At 45.0% G+C, this 22,843-nt stretch overlaps 1 protein-coding gene across 3 annotated transcripts in view; it reads left to right on the top strand.

The window, feature by feature from the left end:
- Window positions 1-17,323, top strand: part of EIF2B1 (eukaryotic translation initiation factor 2B subunit alpha) — a 169,078-nt gene extending 151,755 nt beyond the window's left edge. For 2 of the 3 annotated variants that reach the window (XM_069619686.1, XM_069619688.1), the window contains 2 exons: window positions 15,600-15,725; window positions 15,923-17,323. In XM_069619686.1, the coding sequence (XP_069475787.1) occupies window positions 15,600-15,725; window positions 15,923-16,078 (282 nt within the window). In that variant the 3' untranslated portion in view covers window positions 16,079-17,323. The remainder of the gene's footprint in view (window positions 1-15,599; window positions 15,726-15,922) is intronic. The other variant, XM_069619687.1, reaches the window with a different exon arrangement.
- The last annotated feature ends 5,520 nt before the right edge of the window (window positions 17,324-22,843 follow it).

Below are 22,843 nucleotides of genomic sequence, written 5' to 3'. Positions count from 1 at the left end.
TGCAGATTTTGAAGATCCTACCAGGGATGGATGGGGGCGAGAGGGGGTTAATATCCAGATGACCCCTGCTAAGGAGGATAAATCGAACTTGGCAACTAAAGTAGTGCCTGCTGGTAAAGCAAAGCCTTTATCAACCAGTGACACCAACACTCATATCAGGAGCATCAAGGCTACATCAGCGGAGAAGGTGATTTATAATGGGAAGCTGAGCATGCCAGTGATCCAAACCGAAGGGAGTGTATTTTGGACCATAGACATTTTATATTGACTGGTGTTAACAGACCTGCACAGTGAGAATAGAGACAATCGTTTTTTTTTACTGGTTACAAGCAAGAACGGGGCCTGGATGCATTAGAATGCAGGATCTGAGATTCCTACGCACGACAGAAGTCAAGTAGTGGACTATTGACAATGTTGATTACATCATAGTAGGATGTGGGCAGAGTAATCCACCTAAGCTCCTTAGCCGATGTAAAACTCAGCGAAACTGCCCTTCAACTTCTAATGTTAGAATTATTTTAGATAATCTATGTTTCATTTTTTGGGGGGGATTTTGTCTTGTGTATGGCTTACGTTTCCGTTCGTTTAGCGGCTATATGCCTCCAGGTTAACTTGTGCGTTAAATAAATCAAAATCAAATCCCCCAAGGGTTCTCCGTGCCACCGTGGCTCCTCCCAATCTAGGGGCCAGTCCAGCAAATAATCATGGCCAGCCCAGGGCCCGGTCCTCCCGCTTCAGCACCAGTCTACTCCCCCCTACTTCCTGGTAAGAAAGAAGGCACTGCACAACACATCAGGGGGTTGGAGGCCCATAGTAGATCTAAGGGTGCTCAACAAATTCCTGAAGGTACAAACGTTCCGAATGGTGGCGCTACAACAAGTTCTGTCCCAACTGCAGCAAGAAGATTTCTTGGCGCTGCTCGACCTCACTTATTTTCACATCCCTATTCACCGCTCACACCAGCGCTATCTACGCTTCGTGGTGGCAGGAGTACACTTATGAATTCAAGGCCCTCCCATTTGGCCTGCGTTCTGCTCCACAGGTGTCTACCAAGTACCTTGCGCCAGTGGTGGCTCGCCTGCGGCGTAGGGTCATCCAAATATACCTGTATCTAGAAGACTGGTTGGTGAGGGCCCCCTCCTACCCGCTGGCAGAAGTCAACACCATGGCCACCATCCAGTGTCTGCAGCAGCGAGGCTTCTCCATAAACTTCACAAAGTCACGCCTAGTTCCATCAAGACAGGCACTCTACCTCAGAGCGAGACTCAAACCAGTACTGACGAGAACGTGACGGCTCTTCTGGCGAAGGTGCGCTGCCTCAGCAGTGCCTGGTTGACCGTGGTCCGCAATTACAAGTCTTTGCTGCAAAGAGCTCAACAGGATCATCACAGAATTCCTTAACTCACCCTGCACCACAGCCCCGACTGCCTCATCACAAACTCTCTGCACCACAGCCCCGACTGCCTCATCACAAACTCTCTGCAACTCCCTGTCTGAACATTTCTACAAAGCAACCCTTGGCAGGACAGCCAACCTAAACACCAAACTCTCCATCCTGACCACCCGCTCTACACCTGCCCTACTAGACCCAATCCCCCCCCCCCAATCTCCCCAGAACCCTACTTTCTGCTCTTTTACGCCCATCTCGAGCGTGGAATTCGTGAACGTACCGTCAGCCGAGGCTCCGGCTGGCCCCTCGACCCCTGTCCCGTTTCTCTCCTCAAAGAAATCTACACCCTCACCTCTGTAGGACAATTGGCAAAGTCCATTCTTAATGACTCCCTCACCTCAGGCAACCTCCCAGAATCCTTCAAAATTGCGCATGTTAAACCTCTGCTTAGCAAGGCATCCATCGACCCTCTCCTACCAATCAACTACAGACCAATCTCCAACGCCCGATTCCTGGTAAACCTCATCGACCACACTGCATACTCGCAGCTCAATGGTTTTGTGGAATCTGTCTCCTAGACCCCGCACAATCAGGTTTCTGTCTGTGCCACGGAAAAGAAACCACGCTAATCTCTGTCTGGGATGACCTCATAGTCGCAGCAGAAGCATTCTTCTTGACCTCTCAGCATCGTTTGACACCATTAACCACATGATCCTCCTTGACAAATTGCACTCCTTAGGAATTTGAGATTCAGCACTCAACTGGATTGCCTCATTCCTCACTAATAGACAGCAAATTACCGATCTCCCCCTTTTCTCTCCTCTGCACACACAGTAAACACTGGAGTACTCCAAGGCCCCTGCCTGTCTCCCCTTCTCTTCAACCTTTATATGACCCCCCCCGCCCGGGATCATTCGCTCACACAACATCACCTGCTATAACTATGCGGATGGCATACAAATCATCTTTAGAATTCCTAAATTGACCACCTACCCTCAGCCTGACCTAGCAGCATGTCTCACCGACATTGACTGCTGGATGACGACTACCCAGGTAAACAGAGATCATGTTATGCAGCAAAACTGCTCTAGTTCCCCAGCCGGCCACCACCACTGTCAAAAACCTTGACTGCACAATGGACTCTTTCCACCTAAGGTTCCTAATGTGTATCTTCCCTTACCTTAACTACCCCAACAGACTGATTGCAATTATGTCCATTGTCATGTCCACACTTGACTATGCAAACTACCTCTACCTGGGCGGACTAGCTTACCAACAAAAAAACCTCCAAAGAGTACATAACTTAGCTGTCAGACGGCTTCTCGCATTGGGACGAAGGGACCACATCTCACCTGCTCCCTGCACCCTACACTGGCTCCCAATTGGACGCAGGGCCATCTTCAAATTCCTATGTGTTACCCACCGAGCGGTGCACAAAGCAGACCACAAATTCCTACAAGAAAAGATTACGCCTTACCACCCAACTCGCACCTTAAGGTCAAGCACTGCCCTCCTAGTGGTCCCCTCCTCCAATTCGGTCAGGATCGGAGGGTCTGCCTACTCAAACCTGGTGCCAACTTTATGGAACTCACTACCTCCCTGAATTAGACACAGCGAAGACAACAGGGCTTTCCAGAAGGCACTCAAAACATGGCTTTTTGCCTAAAAACACATAAATGAATCACTTGACTTACCACCACGACCAACAACTGGCGTGGTACCCCGCTCAATGCAGACCCTCTCAATATGGACCCTCTCATGGACTCTCAGGTGAGACGATATCTACCCCATTACCAGGAGCCTTTGCCCAGACTTGAAACACGAATTGTAGTGGCACCCTGTACTTGACGTAATTGATTCATTACCTCATCCGCAAGTTTATCGTACGCACTGAGGACTAGAGTTCTCAATTGCCAGTAATCTGGACCGACTGTGCTAGACTCGTAAGACAAGCACTAATAACGCTCACAAGCTTGATCAAGGCCATGCAATTATGCACAACACAATCAGTCCAAGAAGACATATGCCTGCTAATCCTACTAGTCTGTAACTCCAAGAGCAGAACTAGATAACGGGGAGCCGTCTAGCACTTACTTTGCTAATCACACCTACCAGTGAATCTATCTAGCAGAACTACCAACCCAAGCACTAATGGCAGGTATGAACTTGATCGTTGCCCTGCAAATATGCACTACGCTGTCAATCCAGGAAATGCCCTTGCTTGCTAATCCTACACATCTGTAAATCCCTGAGCAGAACTTTATACCAAAAACCACAAAACAGTTTATCATGCCATGTTCTTTCGAGAGAGGGGCACCTGCTACCTTTTTTGCATTTTTGTAAGGAACTAGGGGTTGGTCACCCTAAGTTATCTGGGGGACCCCAGAAGTGGACCCCTTGCCCACTGTGCTCAGAGAGGTACAGCTCCTCCTCACTGAGGCCCAACAAGGCTGAAACACGTGTAAGGGGTTGCTGTTGGTAGTCTTGTTCAAAGGAGGTTTGCCTGACATTTCGGTGCTGGACTGCCCTTGTGGGCAGGACAAAGACTGATATTCAAATGGTTATTCCTCCTTTGTGAAAAAAGACAGTGAGCTAAAAGCGATGGCTGCGGACTCTCACAGTGGGTAAAAACCACAGAACAGGTTATCGTGCTACCTTTTTTGCATTTTTCTATATACCAAGGAATGTTCTAGCACTTAATATTTGCTAATCCCAACAATCCGGGACTGTTTTAGTGGTACAACCTATCGGGGAATCCATTTTAGCAGAACTACTGACAGAGGACGTCACAGTAACGACATGAGTTTTGGGACTGATCTGCCTGTCACCACCAGTCAGCATTTGATGCAACAAGACACAGGTAGGACCTTAGCCTAACTGCCTGAACCCAAAGGAGATACTGCCCCCTCAATAGCACTGGAAGCCTAACGGTAATAAGGTCCCTCTGAAAAGCACACAGACACTCAAACACACCACTATTCTAACTCTTTCCTCTGCACCAACAAACAATAGAATGCTGCTACACCCCTCGATTAATTTGGCCTAGCTGCACACATACTTACACACCATATTTACCTCAACAGTCTTCAGAATGCAACTATACCCCTCAGAATCAGCCTAGCTGCACACACAGTCTCATTCTCAAACACCAGAGCTGCCAGAATGCAGATACCAAAGTCCATTGGTCTTGATGCACACATTCTACTGATCTCACACAACCACTGCATCACACCTAGCACTAGTATGCAGCTACACACCAATTATTGCACACTAGCTGCACACATACCAAGTGCACCCAAACACTTTTTACTACATTACTCTCTCCACTGACCTGGATTGCGGTCCCTAAGTGCGTTCAACCCACAGCACTTTGGAATCATACCAATGATAAAAGGTGCTATAAAAATGACCAATAACATAACATGCTGTCAACGTGCATCTCTTTGATCACTCACTGCAGGCTACGCATGCGACCTGTGCTGGAATTCCTGGATGGCGGGTGAATACAAGCCTCTGGTTCCTGGGACGTTCCTGGGACGACCGCATCATTCTGATACAGGTTTTCAAGCGGAGCCTTCAGCTGGTGGTCGGTGAGGGAGCATCTGGTGAAGGGTGCTACTGTCAGGTTTCTGGACCATCAGGCCACCGTTACGACGGATGCCTCGCTGGAAGGCAGGGGCGCCCACTGTCGGGACCAACACACAAGAGGCCTATGGTCCGAGGAGGAAAAGAGCCTGCACACCAACCTGCTGGATTGTGGGTGATTTCCTGGGCCCTGAAATCCTTACTCCACCTGCTGGTGGGGAAGGTGGTATGGATCTACACCGACAATACATCATCAATGTTTTATGTCTGCAAACAAGGAGGAACCAGGTCCCCAAAGCTATCCAAGGAGGCCCATGCACTCTGGCATTGGGAGTTGAAGCACAATATGTTTCTTATTCCCCTCCATCTGCCGAGGGCAATGTTCCCTCTAAGCTGTGCACATGTGCGCTTGCCCAGCTTCCATCTGGGTGCCGCTCAGAAGATTTCTAGCAGCGCACACGGACAATTCTCACCTATTCAAAAAGATTTAATAAGGCACAAAACACAGCAATTAACGGAAAATTCCTTTCTCTTAAAATAAACCAGTCTTGATAGTGTGCTCGTTTGCATTACACTACTATGCAAGGGTAACCGTAAAAACACCTAAAATCCCACACAAGTGGTTAAAAACTAATATGAAAAACTAGCTCCCTGATCAGAAGGATCTAACCAAGATATGCCTGCACACATTAACCAAATAATGTTCCCTCCCCACCCATGACTCCTAAACCCGACTCTACCACACTTTTAACTTGTGACTCTTAACTTCTGCCCCAAAACACATTAAGATACTACCGGACAACCTTGACTCTTCCTATCTTGGCTCTGCGAAGGTTAGCAGACCTGTACCTACACCCACTTGGTTTAGGTTTGTTGTATCATGAATAACGTTCACACGCCTGAACTTCTGTTACTCATTGTGCCTTACCAAAAGCGTCACTGACACTATATAATTGAACTACAGGCTCAAATATCGGATACTGACTGTAAGTAAGCAGGCTACTTGTATGTGTAACCTTATCCCATACTTACTCTTCTTTGTAAATATGTCACGCAAGTGCTTTGATGCGGCCTCCTTGCAAGTGAACACATTAATTTGCCCTCTAAAGATCTTGAGAAGACAAATTCGATGCTCAGTATATCATACTTTAGCATTACTAACATTACCCTATGAGTGGATAGCAATATTGCAATATCATTTGCTTAGCCTACAAGGGATAATGGATATTGACTCCCAGGGATTATCCATCCATAGTATCAGGGCACCGGATATTCAGACAGGAGAAAGCTTTTCACACAATCTGCCTTGTTTCCAAGTGTTCAGAGTTCCTTTGGGCATAGACCTTCACACATTCATGGTAACTCACTTCTATACAAAAACGGTTTCACTGAGCACTTGTGTAATCCTACACAATGATACAAGGGTAAGGTATGTTGAAAACAATCTTGTATGCACTGCAAAAGAATTGTGTACATGCAGAGTCATGACATTCTTACAATGCACTTCGTATGTTGAGGCATTAAATATGCCTTGCTTGCAAAGTATTGTGGGTCTGCAAATATTGAAGTGAGTGTTTACTGCTACAATCCCTCACTTTTTACCATGCTCCATCTAGTATTGGAGGTTAGCACAGGGGCCAGAGAAGGGTATGGGTGGAAGAGCACAGGTCATCACTCCTTGCGGGTAGTGACCAACCAACATATTTCAAAAGTCAGACGTTTTGACAGTACACTGAAGGAAATGTATTGCTTGTTTGCTAAAGGATAGGACATTTTACTACCCATCTAGACAACAGCACCTTCTTTTTCTTTCTATGTTCAGCTGAGGGCTTTTCAATGGAACCATGTGTTCTGTGTGTATAGTCTCTAGCATCGCCCTGCATCTTATTTAACCTTTTAACTGCCATGCGTTTTCCCCCCAGTGCCAAGTCTTTTTTGATGATTTCAGTATTTCACCATTCAAAGCCTTCTAACATTTTCTCCTTCATTAACCCCTTAAGTGCCAAGGACGAGCTATCTCGTCCTTGGCACTGGGGAGGTAATCCCAAGGACGAGATACCTCGTCCTTGGCACTTAAAGGCTGATCACAAAATTACAAAAGAGGGATCCATAGTTACAGAATAAAACCTCAGTAAGGCTCTTGTTTAATTTTCTCTAGGCTGTGTTGCGGAAGGGTGGGTAAAACTACACACTTTATTATGTACCTTGTCTTTTCACTTCCTATGTCAGGGGTACAAGCAGGGCTCTAATCAGATTTGCGCCCGAATTTGAGTCAAATGATTTTTATGGGAGTAAAAATGTATTTGGCTTTGCCAAAAGGGATACTTTCTGCTTGTTAAAAGATGTTATTTCCCCTTACAATTCCTCTTGAGATCGGGCATTAATATGATTAGAGTTCCTTCCTATGCCACTGCTCTACTGGTCACTAATACGAAAAAATATCAGTGGAGCTTTGTGGGTTGAAGCAATATGTTCATTGTTTCTCATTTTGGTTAGGCACCTTTTCTTTTTTTAGGGAGTAAAACATGTATGGCGCATATGTCTCTTGGCTGTAACTCTGGTGTTATCACTACCCACTGGAGAACGTAATGTAGATAGTAAGCAGAGGCACAGGAATATTTGATCATCCTATTCTGAGGTGCAGTTATCCTGATACAATTATCATCCTTCACCCAAATTATTAGGAGCATGTTCCCCTGACCCTTGAATTACTTCATTTAAGTGGCACTTAAACTCCTATCAGCATGTTTTTTGACACATTGCTTTTAATTGCCCTTTAATTTAATCCATCAGCAAATGTATTCTGTCTGAATTTGACAGCCACATCAGTTATGACAAGAGATATTTGTGTTTTGTAATACACACGAGTGATTTTCCAGCGGCATTAAACATAGGACTCATTACGAGTTGGGCGTTATCCCAGTGGTAAATCCACCGGAATACCATCCAAATGAATTACAGTTATCGCCACTTGGTCTTGTGGAATTTCCGCTGGATTACAAGTGATGGTGGCGATGTAATTCCCCAATCCTATTGAGTCCATTGCACTCAATGGGGCTTTTTTGGCAGAATTACTGCGGCAGAATTTCCGCAGTGGTAATTTCTGCCGATTCTGCCAATTTATCGGCGGTGAGTTGGAGGATTTACCGCCAGGATTTTCCTGGAGGCAAATCCTCCACTCCAGGCCCAAAAGTGTCATTTGGCGTAGTGGTAAAGTTGGCGGTAACTCATTACTGCTAACTTTATTACTGGCTGCTAAACTCGTACTGAGTCTGACATTTTTCTCTGCACAGACGTATGTTTGCAAGGTTAGGTGGCAGATGTTGAAGTCTTGGACTGGCGAATGAGTTTTCTGTATAATCACATATGACATCATTTATTTTAGCCTATGTGTTTGAATGAAGTGTTGTAAGATTTGTAAAGAATTGCAGTGGCCTGGGAAGAGAAAATTCCTTTCCAAGTTCTCATTTGTGATGGTAGCTCACAAAGTGACTTACCTCATTAGTTAGTTGCGCACATAGAAAATAATGTGTGCAAAACAGCCAACTAGTTCCGCACATAGAGACAAATAATTAGAGGGAACATTGGCCGAGGGTACAGAATACCTTAGCGGACTCACTCAGCAGGGCGTTGCGCTCTTGCCACGAGTTGGAGCTGCACGAGGATCAACTTCACCTGTTCGAGGCGTGTGGCACGCCAGAGATGGACCTTTTTGCCACAACAAAACAACCTTTTTGCTGCGACAACAATCGTGGCAAGATTTTAGCCACCCGATTAACCCATCGGAAAGCTTGGGGGACGCCTTTGCCTTTCCATGGGAGGGGAAGTTCCTGTACGCTTTCCCCCTCTATCCCGCTGGAGTCATCCACACCTTCAGACTGAATCGGTGCAAACTGATATTAGTGGCCCCTGCGTGGCTGAGAACGTTTTTGTACACCGACATCCTCGCCCATTCGTCAGCTGCTCCTCTCAAGCTGCAGCTAAACCAGGCTCTCCTGTCCAGGTACCAGGGGCGGTGCTGCGCCGCGACCAAGCCTCAGTCATTCTGACGGCTTGACTCATGTGTTCTTAGAATTTGGATCCTTCACCGTTCCACAAGACTGCTAAGAGGTCCTGGCTCATGCAAGAGTCCCATCCACTTTGAAGTGCCACAAAAGCAAGTGGCAACATTTTCAGGTGTTGTGCAGGAACCATCAGTTGTGGCCTCAGGCTGTCCAGCCGCAAGATAACTTACCTTAATTTGTTGTTGTTGGCTCAGTCGGGCTTGACGCATTCTTCCGTCAAAGTACACCTGGCTGCAATCTCAAGGTACAACCGCTTTGCAGGGGTGCCATCCCTGTGGTCCCATTGGCTGGTGAAGGAATTTGTACGTGGGCTGTTCCAGTTCTTTCCACCTGTTCGTCAGCCAGCTCTGGCGTATGAACTAAATGTGATGCTCGCAAAGCTCATTAAGCCGCTTCTCGAGCCTATGCACCTGGTCCATCAATCATCTTTGCTGGAAAGCCGATTTCTTGGTGGCCATTACATCGGCCAGGCGAGTGGGTGAAATCCAGGCATTGTCCTTTCACGAGGACAAGGCTATTCTGGGTACTAACCCAACCTTTGTCCCTAAGGTGCCGTCCTCTTTCCATCTCAATCAACAAGTGGTTCTGCCCATATTCTTCGGCATGCCAGCGTCTCCAGCCAAGTGAACACTGCACATGCTGGATGTGGCGCGTACTAAGTCATTCCGTTCTACGGATCCATCTTTTTGTGTTGTTTAGACCTTCTGGCCCGGGGAAGGCTCTGTCTCCATTTCCAGATGAATTGCAGCCTGCATTTCCTACTGCCATCAGCAGGCTGGCAGGCCGCTTCCTGGCAGGCCCTGGGCTCACTCCACCAGAGCGGTGGCTGCAACCACTGTTTTCCTCTCCCGGATCCCACTGCCTGACATCTGATGTGCAGCCACCTGGAGATCGGTGTATACATTCATCCACATCTCTGAGGACTCTAAAAAGTCAAACTTCCTATTGCACCTTCTCAGAGGTACTCTGCCTTTCCTCTCCTTCCCCCAGAAGCTCACTGTCTCCCAAGCTCTGGTTCTCTCTAGGTCAGACTATTGTAACAGCCTCTTTCTTAATCTACCTGCATCTACTCTCCGCAGCTAATCCAGAACAGGACTGCAAGACATGTCCTTGGCCTCAAGCCTTGGGATCGTATCTCTCCAGCTCTAAAATCTCTCCATTGGCTCCCAGTGGATGCAAGGATTAAATTCAAAACCCTCTGCATTGTTCACAAGGCCTACTGGGGCTTGGGTCCAAAATACCTTCAGCTATCCCTCTGCAAATACCTCCCCTCTCAAGCTCTTCGCGCCTCTACCTCTAACTCCCTCAGGGTCAGTTGTTTTTCAAAGAAACAAGCTGGGGGTAGATCTGTCTTCGGCTGGGGCCTCCCTCTGGAATAGCCTCCCTGCCACTCTAAAACTTGAGGAGAACCATCTCTGGTTCCGGAAGCACCTCAAGAACTTCCTCTTTGCTTCTGCCTTTGCTCCCCCTCTCCCCTGCTGATCTGCTCTCTCTTGGCACTGTGCACCTGGCCAACTTGTGTCCCCTGGGCCCAGGAACCTGCTCACCCTGCCACCCTCCTGCACTGCCTCCTGGCCACCCCTTGCACTGGGGACTGTATCTGTACCCATACAGTCCCCCAAACCCTCATTTTCTTCTTTTTCTGCACTTCTCAGACTTACCCAGTCTGCTGCCGTGAACACAGCACTTGCCACTTGCTGGCTGCACTACCACTGTTTATTGCTTCTATCTATTTATTTGTATTTATTATTATTTATCTGTTTCTCCTCTGCCCCGCACTTTCCACTCTCCCCATTCCATGCACTTTTCCCCTTCCCCTTTCCCATGCACTTGCGCGCTCTCAATGTCACTGGGCCTAGTAAGATTATGTTCTCCCCTGTTCCCCCCCCCTTGCCGCGCTCTGAAACACTTGTGTATGAGCGCAATACAAATAAAATATCGTATCACCAGGTTCTACTGTGTTGATAGAGATTCTGAAGAAGAGTCTAGAGTCGGCCAGTCATTTCTGCAGAACCTTTTTGCATGAGGTTAGTAAGTCTCCAGTGGTAAGTTGTACTGGAGCTTGCCTCTGCTCATGTGTATTGTTGTAATACTGCTTTGTAATCTATTCACAGCATGTGAATCTATGAACGATCCAATTCTGGAGAAGGAATTAGTTACTTACCTGTAACTCTGGTTGTCCAGCATTGGTATCCTTTCATAGATTCACATGCGACCCTCCTACCTACCCTGCATGGCTCATCTTTTGGCTCTTACTGCCACTCAGGTGCGCTTGCCAAATCTAAAGATGTCCAGCAGGGGAGGAGTTAATGGAGGTGTTCCTATTGGCTATGGGTAGTATGACCCAACATGACTGTACTAGAACACAGAGGTGAGTGAAGGTTTTAAGTTTAAGTTTAAACTGATCTGTTACTGAGGTGTCTTAGTCTGATGACAGGGAATATTCACAGCATGTGAATCTATGAAAGATACCAATGCTGGAGAAGGGGCCTTGTGCCGTAAAGGCACCAGGTCCAAAGTTATACTTCATAGGTTGGTTTATAAAGAGATGGAAGATGCCAGTGGCTATAACAAAAGGAAAAACGTAAGTCATTTTACTCAATCCCAGTCACTAGGATAGGCCTAGGACTGAATACTTGACCAGGCCTCCAATGACCAAAGTCATGTAAAGTGCAGTTTAGGGACATGACTTTACACCCTTATAACCTATGGAGAACAGGAGGGATAGGACAGAAACGGGTATTTTAATTTACACTTCTGACTCCAATTTCTTCATAGACCACTGCTGAGCTTCTGGAATCTGTTGGGGACACAATCTTCTGTGCTTTGCCCGGTCGACGAAGGCCCAGTTGTTGCGGGTACAGAGGTCACTTTCGGACACAGGATTTAGTTTTGGTTGGCTGGGCTGCTTAGGAATCAATTCCGGACATCTTCCAGCTGAACACTCAAAGAAAAGATGAAAACTTATGCAGTGCAGGTGACTTCAGGATACCTCTACGATGTGAAGAAGACTATCGTCAACACGGTCAGGCGGTGACAGGCAATCTTCCAGGCATGAGCAAAGGAGCAGGTCCTGCAAAGCCTCTGTGGATGTAAGAAGGCTAAAAATAAAGGAGCAGGCGTCTTGTTGAACAAGCTAAAATTCCTCCAAGTTCTAAGGATGCACACAGAATGGTGACAGCTGCAGAAAGGTAGCCCAGGAGAGAGCTAGTCAGTCCACCGGTTGATCCAGGGACACTTTTGAAGGCACAGAACCTTGAACCTGGGTTGACACTGCTTGTTCCCAGCAGTCCAGGAATTGAAGGCAGAGCGCAGGGCTTCACTGGAGTTGGTGCTGGTCAGTTACAGGTGTCGTCCTGCGGCCAACAGGCTGCTCTTCTTCATAGATGACTGGCTTCAATGATGATTTGGTCCAATGGCTGTAAGAGACCTCCCTGTATCCAAGATTTGGGCTGGTAGCTCGGGCAAGCCCACCAATGGCAAGAGTCTGCACCATTCAAACACAAACCTAGTAGCCATTTGGGGTATTTACAAATGTGCACAAGTAAAGTGTAAAACACGGTAGAAATACATCTCCTGCCACCAACCCATCATATAGACTTTGTATTTCGAACCCAAAAGTTATTATAAGGATTGAAAGATTCCTAACCACACTTCACTTTCGAGGGATGCAGTTGTAAAAATACAAGCAATCAATAAAGGAATACAGGGTCTCCCAGTACTGATAGCCTTAAGGACGGATCGGTCTCTCCATAAAAGTGAGCACAAATCTCCAGAAAGTCAGGTCAGGATGCAGACCATAGCAAAAAGATAGGATGCCCCGTTGAAGTCTATGGGAGAAAAGCAGCAAAATGCAAATCTTTCTTACCAATCATCATAGAGATGCTAGTGAAAGCCAAAGCATAAAATGAGTCTACCCAGGGAGAATGTATAGACACTGAAAAGGAACATACCCAGAACTGATCCCTGGGGATCCCTACCAATTAAGGGAGGAGTTAGAATTCTGTTTGATGGAGGAAGTGTGGTCCAAGAGGAAGGATGTAATACAGTTGAGTACTGTGTCAGATTGTTAGATGCAGGTAGGGATGGTCCACTTTGTGAAAGATCAAGTAGGAGGAGTATGGAGGAAAGGGGAGTGATGAGCAGTCGGTAGAAAGTCAGAGACACGGGTGTGCATGATTTTAGAAGAGTGTTTGCTCCAGAAGCCATATGGTGGGGTGGGTGTAGGGGCATAAAGAGGGAGTAATTCTTGACATCGTGGACAATTTGTCTAGACGTCTCTCGTAGTGAGAATTTTGCAGTGATGAAGGAGAAGGGTCTGTGGAAAGAGGGACTGTAAAGGTCGACAGTGGGTTTCTCTAGCAGGCAGGAACAATACTCCTGGAGAGGGAGGGATTGAAGAGGGGACATGTGCAAGCTCTTAAATTATTTCTGGTGTGAACGTGTTACAACGGCACATGATGGGTTAAGTGAAAGGAAAATGGATAGAAGCAAAGTGGGTAAGTGTGATGAATCAGTAATGATTCCTCCCAGAAACCTGGCCTGGGACTCTACTCATATGGCCAGGGAAAGGCAGACGCTTCCTTTTCCCGACCCTGGGAGTGGTGTACTGCGGGAGGATCACATGGGGATGAGAGGAGAACAGGTCAGGCAGACTGGGAATCCCCCCTGTTTAACTTTCCCCGTAATCCCACACTTTTGATGGTGGTTTTCCAAACAGCAAAAGTTAGAAAATCAAACTTTGTTGTTGGGCACTACAAGTCCCATAATCCCATTATTACTGGAACGAGGAAGAGGACAGAGGAGTTATGCTGTAGTAGTAGTCAGGCAATTAAGCCGAACAGCCAACACCTGAAGGAACCCGGGAGGCATAAAAGGCCCCCTTAGGTGCAGGCAAATTGGAAGGTGCTGGAACTGTGGCTGGAGTTCATGCAGTAGTAGCAGAGGCAGAAGAAAGGAGGCATGCAATTGGCAATCCAGGCAGAAGTGGGAGAGCCAAAGGGACGCTGGAAATATGATGTAGCAGATTTCACCTGCTTGTCCTGAGAATGTCCTGCACCCCCAAACTCTGAAGTGCAGAGGCTGCGCAGCAAAAGGTGTGCAGGAAGACTGCCTTCCACCACGTGAGCCTAATTGCAGAGGTTGCTGTGCCAGAAGCATGTCGGAGAGCGAGGCAAGGAGCTGTTGTAACACAGTGTGTCTCGGGAGCAAGGGGGGGGGGCTCCTTAATTAAGTGGCCAAACCAGAGACACCTTCAGCAAGTAAGGGTGTGGGTCCCAAGTGAAGCCAAAAGCAGTCAAAGTTGTGCAAGTCATGGAGAAAGAATCACAGAAGCCGGTGAGTCAAACCTGGCATTCTGATTCCTTGTACGAGCACTGCCGGCAACAGTATCCAGCTTTTATGTTCACTCACATATAAGAATAAGCAAGCTGAAGTCGTTTGTTGAATCCTTAACAATGGAACAATGGAAAAGTAGCACTCGCGTCTGATCAGGTAAACTTTCACTCGTGTGAAAAGCAAATGCTGCGGCAAACAATTGTTAAACCCTTAAACATTGTAAACCTTATGATGAAGTGGTTGTGTGTCCCTCATTGCGCAGAACAAGTGTTGCAGAGGGCTATTGTTGAACATTTCAACCTTGTAAAACGTATGAAAAAGTGGTTGCGTGTGCCATTTTATTAATCATCAAAAAGTTGTCTGCCTTGTATTGCTGACCCCTATAAGCAAGAAGATGATGGACAAGGTTTTACATTTTTTTGTGATCTTGGAGGAGAGGTAGGAGGCAAAGTTATCAGTTTGGGGGTAGGGCGAAGGAAAGCATAGCTTGGAGGGTTGTGGTAAAAGGGAAGAAAGAGGATATAAACACTGTATAGTAGTAGGATTCGGCAGAGTCAAAAGCAGTAGTAAGGGCAAGGAGAGAGTCTTCATATGCATTAAGAGGAGCAAGGGAGCCAGGTTTTCGCCAGTGGTGGTTTTCACCGGTTCATTGACTGAAGAATTCTATGATTGGCGAGGAGCTAAAGGATGATCATGCTAGCGAGTGTGTTATTGAACTCGCCAAAGGAGAGTTCAGTGAAGTGGTCAATTAGAGGTATCAAGGGGAGGATCTAACATAGTCCAGATATGGGGCCATAGTCCAGTTTGAACTACCTTTTGGTGATAGATGGAGGAGTGGGTAACAGTGGAGGAAGAATAGAAATGGTGAAGTGTATAAGTGAGCTATCAGAGGCAGAGGTGTCTATAGGGAGAGGAGTTGAGTCTGGAGAATAGGAAGATCAGATCAAGGACGATACCATTGGTGTGGGTTGAAAGAGTATAGGTTGCTCAGCGAGTGGAGTTAATCTGTAGTTGATGGGCCCTGGTAATATTGGAGAGGAGGTGGTCACCCAATATGAATTGGGAGATATCGGCAGGGATAGATTCAAGTTAATAATGTCTGTCCTTTAGCTAATCTCGACCAGTGCTTGACTTCTCATAACTACTAACAGCAATGGAATATTCATCATTTCACAATGATCTAACGGGGTGTGTCATTAAAGAATAACTTTTCCTCTCAACAGATTGGCACAAACCAAATGGCAGTTTGTGCAAAAGCACAGAACAAACCGTTTTATGTGGTGGCTGAAAGTTTCAAATTTGTAAGACTTTTCCCGCTGAATCAGCAGGATGTCCCAGATAAGTTCAAGGTTAGTGAAAAACAGCCAATTTCAAAATCCCTTTCTGCTTCCTTCCATGCTCTTATCAAAATTTGTATAATTTCAAAACACCTTTACTGAGTCATATTCTTAGCAGATCCTTTTCTATCCCTCTGGACTACCATTGTAATGTATTGCAATGCGAGATGGGCACATTGGACTAACACACCTTGTATTTCAATCTACAGTACAAGGCGGACACACTAAAGACTGTCCAGAATCTAACAGAGGAACATCCATGGATTGATTACACATCGCCCTCCCTCATCACTCTTCTGTTCACAGACCTTGGGGTATTAACCCCCTCTGCCGTTAGTGATGAGCTGATCAAACTCTATCTGTAAAAGAGCAAAACCTTTTTTATGAACTGCACAAACAAAGGAGTTTATTTGGGGGCTATGGAAGAGTCTCATGTGGGGAATTTGTGGGGCCAAAAGATCATTGTAATAGGATTCACAGGAGCCCAACGCACAGCCTTTTTTTTTAATCTAACAATTGATTTGATGTAAATCCAGCAAAAGTGGATTAAAAATGTTGTTTAGCCTTATACATTGCATTTTCCCCAGGCCTTTAACACTGGACTTTGTTGGCCAATATTTAATTTACAAGGAAGGAATATGCTTGGAAAGTAAGTTATCCACAGCTTGATAGAACTCAACAGGAAACTCAAATGTGTCAGTTCAGGAATTTCTTTTTGTTATTTTGACTGCATTTTTTTTCTTCCCCCTATCTTGTTAATGGCTTGTGTGAGCTTGTCGGAGAAACTGAATAAATATGACCTCAATGTAGTCATGAAAGAAAATGTTCATGTGGTGCATTTAATCAGATGCCACAAGTGTTAAAATATTTTACATTTAGCATAAAGGTGGTATCATAACAAATGATATTGTAAAATCCCAAATGCCAATCTATATAGTTGAAAAAGGTATGTCATTGATTTTCAAATGTATTGTTTATATACATAAAGAGTTTGAAACTGAAGGGAGCTGGGAGCTAGTTAGCTCCTTCTTGTAGCCTAGAAGAACCTAGTTAGCTTGACACCAATAGCTACCAGGAGCTACTTTTGTCTTCCCAGGACAATGGATGCCGAACAAACACGCCTATGTGAATTCTACTCAGCATTTGGGACAATCAATACCTATACGGGCTCATCTATACGATATGTAAAGCATAAGGGGTCATCATTAATGGACAGAATTATAGGTTTGTCTCTTATGTGGAAGTTAGATTTGCAGAATGCGGTGTACTAGCTCCTTGCACGCCAGTGTTAGCTCCTGGGCAATGGTTAATCCAGGATACCCAGGAGCTGCATTTAGCTTCTGTTTTTCCAAACTTAAATTGGATCCTTCGCAACATTAAATAATGTGTGACAACTCCAGACACTGTTCCAAAAGTCAGGTAGTGACAGATGAAGACAACTCTCCTTAGGATGGTTTGATAGTTGTTCTAAATTATAAATCACCATAGTGTTCACACAACATACAAAAGTAATTCTTTAATGAAGATGCTTCCAAATATGCATTCAGAAGTTGTGGCCTCTGGTAATATGCTGTCAATTTTTCATCATTTATTAAAAGAATTGACTAATACACTCTGTGCAGTTCTCATACATTATAAGTCAATATTGACCTATCCAGAGGAAAGTCTCTCCATACTACCTTAGCATGCTGGTGTCACTCATCCTTGGGCGGATATCCCAAATGCTGACTGTGCACCAAAAGGGTCAGGATTCCCCATTTAGGATGCATTGCAGGCTACTTCAAGCTGTTGGTTTGATCTCCTCCGTTCACCCTTTAACCAAACGTTTATCACAAGCTCTAATAGCAGGTTGCACTCCAGGGTTTGAATCGCCAGTGTGGACATCTGATTTGTGCCTTTCGTGCACTCAACTTTGAGCCAGCCCTTCTAGTTATTGACGATGTAGACCAATCTTGCAGACAAGCGTACTTGAACCGCTTAAGCATTACACTCCGTTTTCTAACATTGTGGCAGATTCAATCTCTGGTGCCAAAATGTACCATTTGACAGTACCTGCCCATCTGATTGTGGCCATTTCACTGCATTCGGTGAAATGGCCATTTTGCTGCACCATTTTTTAAGGGTGGGAGTTAGGGTGCAATATAGGTTGCTTTTGAGTATAGTGGGACAGGGTAATGGTGGGGCTGGCAATCTCGATTAGATGTCCCTGATCTAATTTGAAAAAAAGCAAGAAATGTAGCAAAAACCCTAGTGCGATAGTATGTCCCTGATCTAATTCGACAGGGAAAATGGCATCCTTTTCAGCATTGGCTGGAGGTTTTAAGATGCAGCATCCAGGCGCTGTAAAGTGAAATCCTCTCCTAAACGATACAGTGAGGCTGGAATAAGAGTGACACCAACTTCCCTTTTTCCTTCATAACTTGGACAGGGTGAAATATCCTAAATGGTCCACCCACTCAACCCATACAGTCCCACCAATGTGCTCTGGCACATACAATGTGTTAATCTCCTGCACTATTTATCTTCTCTGCCCATTCACCATCAACTGCTCTTGACCTGCCTCACTAAGGTCGCCTATCTGTTAACAAATGGTTTCCAGACAATCCCTTGCCTCGCTCTTTCGATGAACATTGACAACATGCAGTATATTTTGCTGGGTAGCTGGAAATCTGCACTGGGTTTAGCCACTACTAACATTGAATCAAACATCCATACTTGAAGCACCACCTCATCTGTTGGGTTGAGTGACTTGAACCCCTTTGAATTCAGGGTTTTGGAACAATATTCGGCCCATTTATGCCACAATATATTACCAGACAGGACACTTGTTTGCCAAACGGCAGACTGAACGAGGGCAAAGAGGCTGGAAGTGGTGGTTTCTTAAACAGGTGTGAGGTTGGGGGTGGAGGGAAATTTGGGGTGAAATGCGGAGAGGGTTTGGGTGTCGGGGGCAAGGAGGCAGAGTCCTGTGAGAGAATGGAGAATGGAGCATGGCCTGGCGACTGACCGGGGGCTGTGTGGATGTCCCCCCCGCACAAGATGAGGGAAATGGGGGTGGGGAGGAGACCACAGGGGTTGGGGTGTCCCCCGCATTAGTGGAGGGAATGGGCACAACAATGGTCTTGGGGAAACCAGGCTTCAGTAAAACTGGCCATTGGAAATACACCATGGATCCTGAAATAAGATTTCGCCTCTCGTAGCCCTGTCACAAAAGTGATTTACAAACTCACTAAGGAACTGAGGAGATGCTGGTTTGCAGAGGATTGTGAGGGTGACTGACACAATACAGAGAAAACCAAAATGGCCAGCTATGCTTCTACTACCTGGGTTTCCCATCATGTGACAAGGGCCAAAACAAAGAGCATTATAGGAAAGAGGACTAGAATAAAAGACTACAGAACCAAGTAATGGAATTCTCTTTGAATCGGACAAGTTTTGTGAGCCCGAAAGTACAATGAATGCTTTGTTAGGAACCTTGAGATGATCGTTAAATTCATGAAAGTAATGAGAAAGAAGAGAGATGATGAAGAAGGTTTCAGGATCATGCCAAGATCAAAGTTTGGGTAATACCCCAGAGATTCGCCCATGTACTATGAGAAAGATGCAAGACTGAATGAGAAGGTCTCTGAACCATATAAAGGTGTCTGAATGCAGCATGGCTGAGCACCATTTAGCGAGTGAGCGATAAATGAAGGAAGTCTCTGATCCGAGTTAAATTACCAAGACGAGAGGATGCCTACTGTGTTTTGTATTATTTTTACAATCCTGTGGAGCACTGTAAACCCTTAAAACCCTACAGATTTGGACGTTATGCAAAGCGACGGCAAGCTGAAAGTCACTGATAAACTCTGATAATCCTGAGAAAAGCTATGGCCCCTGAAGAGTGGTCTCTAAGGCCTTGTGACACTGGAAGTCCTTGCATTTTGGAAGGGTATTACGTTGTTTCATCGATCGCCGTTTTTTCAACTGGTGTTTTTACGAAAACACTTTGGCGAAAAAACTACATTTTTGGGGTTGGGAAAGGGCAGATAAAGGGTTTGGAACAGTAATAAAAATCGGTGGGAGAGGGGAGGCATGGGGGCGGGGGGGAGACCCCCCAAAAATAAAAATCAACAATTTCCGATGACAATTTTTTTCAGCCAAATGCTTTTGTAAAAACACCTGTCGCAAAAACGACTGTCGATGATATGACATAGCACACTTTGAAGGAGCTATGACAGGTCTATCCTTGATAATTTGTGTAGAGAGGTGATCTTTTTTTTCATTTGTATAGCAAACAATCAGCCCGTGGACAAGCTCTTTCATTCATTTGTGGTGTGAAAGTGTTATAACAGCACAGGCTGGGTTAGATGAAGGGAAAATGTATAGAAGCACAGTGGGTAAGTGACTTGAAAAGACTTGCTTTGATAATTTGAGTAGAGGGGTAATAGAGGTAGCTACTAAGCCTGTAGGGAATGTGAACTCTTCAGAGTAACTTCAGAGTTGATGTCAAGCCACTGGAGACACTGTTAAAAGGCAAAGATAATTACTATGGAGTTGTTCTGCTTCCCTCCATATTTGTAGGATGTTCTGGTGGGGAACAGGAGCAGTTTTGCTTGGCAAAATGTCAGCTTTTGAATAAGAATGGAATCGATGCCTTAGTCTGCCCTCTGGTCCTTTTCCATCCGTTTAGGATTTCTGTGATAGATAGCTAGGATTAGCGGGAAGCCGGTATGCTGTAAAGGGTCTATGGACGTATAAGTACAATATAATAACTGATCTTTTTTTTTCCCCCTTTTCCGCTAAACCTGCTAGGAATTAACCAAGAAACATTAACTAGAGGCGATCTTAAGTTATATTAACTGAAAAGACTCTTGGAAAACTGGGCAAACTAGCTGTTTACCCAGGAACTATAATGCAATGAGTAATCCTTTCAAAAAGCCAAGAGAGTGTCCAATGGGACCGTCCTGCAAATAATGTCTAAAGGGACATGCCTCTAGTTAGCCACAAAACTGCTTTTGCCCGACTGCCTGTGCGTGAATGCCTTTAGGGTCTAGAAGAGTAGCACATTAGAATACATGACGCAATCCATCCTGCAACTGAAGATTTTGCTGCATGCTTTCCAATGTAAAAGCATCTGCAGGTGATGAAAAGCCAATCCAAGGCACAAATGACCTTTGTCCTGTACAAATAAAATCTTAGCAACCTATAGACATTAAAGTTTTGCAGGAATATAGAATTAGTTATGACTTTATTTATTGATATCGCTAAGGTGGCACTACTAATTTACCATTCCCAATGTACAATCACACCCAACAATTATGGGTAAGGAAAACAGTGTATTCCTCAAAACACGAAATACATTTAAAAGAAATAACTCAATTTAAACTAAAGCAGTCTCCAGCTTTATACCAAGGAAATCACTACAATGTTATAGATACAAGAACAATTGGTCAGTAAAACAAATTCTACCTGTCTACATGAATACTGCTACTTGTTCACACGCAATCATTCCTTTCCATGATCAATTAGATGTATACAAATCTATATTATATTCTAAAATATGCAAGACATTCTAAACATTTTGTATTGCTTCGATCTTGGCAACACAGTGTACTCCAACATGAGGCATAGCATTTCTGTTTCAACTGGCGGAAATGAAAGGCTTTTTTTCTAAAAGTTGATCCGCCAGGCGACTCCTTTCGATCCCTTATTGACTCCTTTAAATCAAATTATAATGCACAAAATTAGATTCCGTGTCACAGGTCACTGGAGTGTGACGGTATATAAAAGCCCAAACCGTCATAAATTAGTTGAATTTGGACGAAAAACTCTCAGACTCTGTGCCATATGAGAAAATTGCTTTAATTTAAGTGTTCGGTGTGAAACTGAGGCCCTCTCCATGATTACACGTGTTTCGGCTCAGCTGAGCCTTTCTCAAATCAGGGCTAATACAGCAATGCTCTATGCGAAATTTCTGCGTGATGAGTATCAGCAAAATAATTAAAGGGTTAAATCCCAATGTTCTATTCTCTTGCAACTTCTGTCCCACGCGTCGGCTGAAACGGAATTCCCCTACAATCCCCAGTGACAATCTCCATTTATTTATCAGAATACTTTCCCTACGTTAACCTAAAAATGATCTCCTTGACCCATAAGGCCCTAAACAATGCTGCTCCTAGTTACTTGACGGACAAAATAAAAAGTAAAACATCTAATAGACCCATGAGACTCGCCAACTCCAATTGCCTGGTAGTACCCAGATTTAGACTTGCTAAAATTGGTGGTGCAAGCTTCCCTGTGAGAGCTGCCAACTTGTGGAACGCTTTGCCACCCAACCTAAGAGTAGACCAACCCTTCCCACACTTCAGAAGGAACTTCATCAAACATATTAATGCTAACAACGGCTAGACACCTGAACCTTCACAAGTGTAGCCCTACTTAATGCACTCAGATGCGTTAGTAACCCTTATGTTTATAACTGCTAACTCTGTATATTGCTAACTGTACATTGATGTAATTTTGTAATATTGTAAATTCATTCATGCAACATTGTAAGTCTTGCATATACTTGCTGCTGTGCCCTGTAACCCAAGGGTCTGGAGCGCATTATAAATAAATAGAACAAACAAACAAACAAAATATGGCACAGGGGATCTTACTTGCAGGTAAGGCTGCCCACAGTTACTAGGCCTCCGGCACCCCAATAACTTAAAAAAACTCCAGTGACCAGGCACCTCTCCCACCCCCCCAGCTCACCTACACCCCCCCCAGTTCCCCTTCCTGGATCCCAGCCCTCCCGCCCCCGAGCCCTGATTGGAGCTTTGCTCCATGTGTATTAGGTCCATTGACCTACGTGAGTCTGCTCGGTGGTCAGTCATAATGTAGAATGAAATAATGTCGAAAGTCAAAATGTCGAAACATTTTTTTAGAAAACAATGTCGAAAACCAATAATGTCGAATTTTTTCTACATTTTTTCAAATTTTTTAAAAAAAATAAATAAATCTAAATATGATTAAAATGTGTTGAGTACGAGGGGTGAGAGGGTGGTGGGGGTTGTTGGGTGAGGGGGGTTGGGGGGACCCCCCCCTAGTAAATGATACTCTTCTTGTTTATGTATTTATTGATCGTGCTAATTGACATTTTTTTC

This window comes from Ambystoma mexicanum, chromosome 10, assembly GCF_040938575.1.
Source record: "Ambystoma mexicanum isolate Mex_15411 chromosome 10, UKY_AmexF1_1, whole genome shotgun sequence".
NCBI lineage: Eukaryota > Metazoa > Chordata > Amphibia > Caudata > Ambystomatidae > Ambystoma > Ambystoma mexicanum.
Note: the sequence above shows the minus strand (reverse complement) of the source record. Positions and strands in the feature narration are given on the sequence as shown.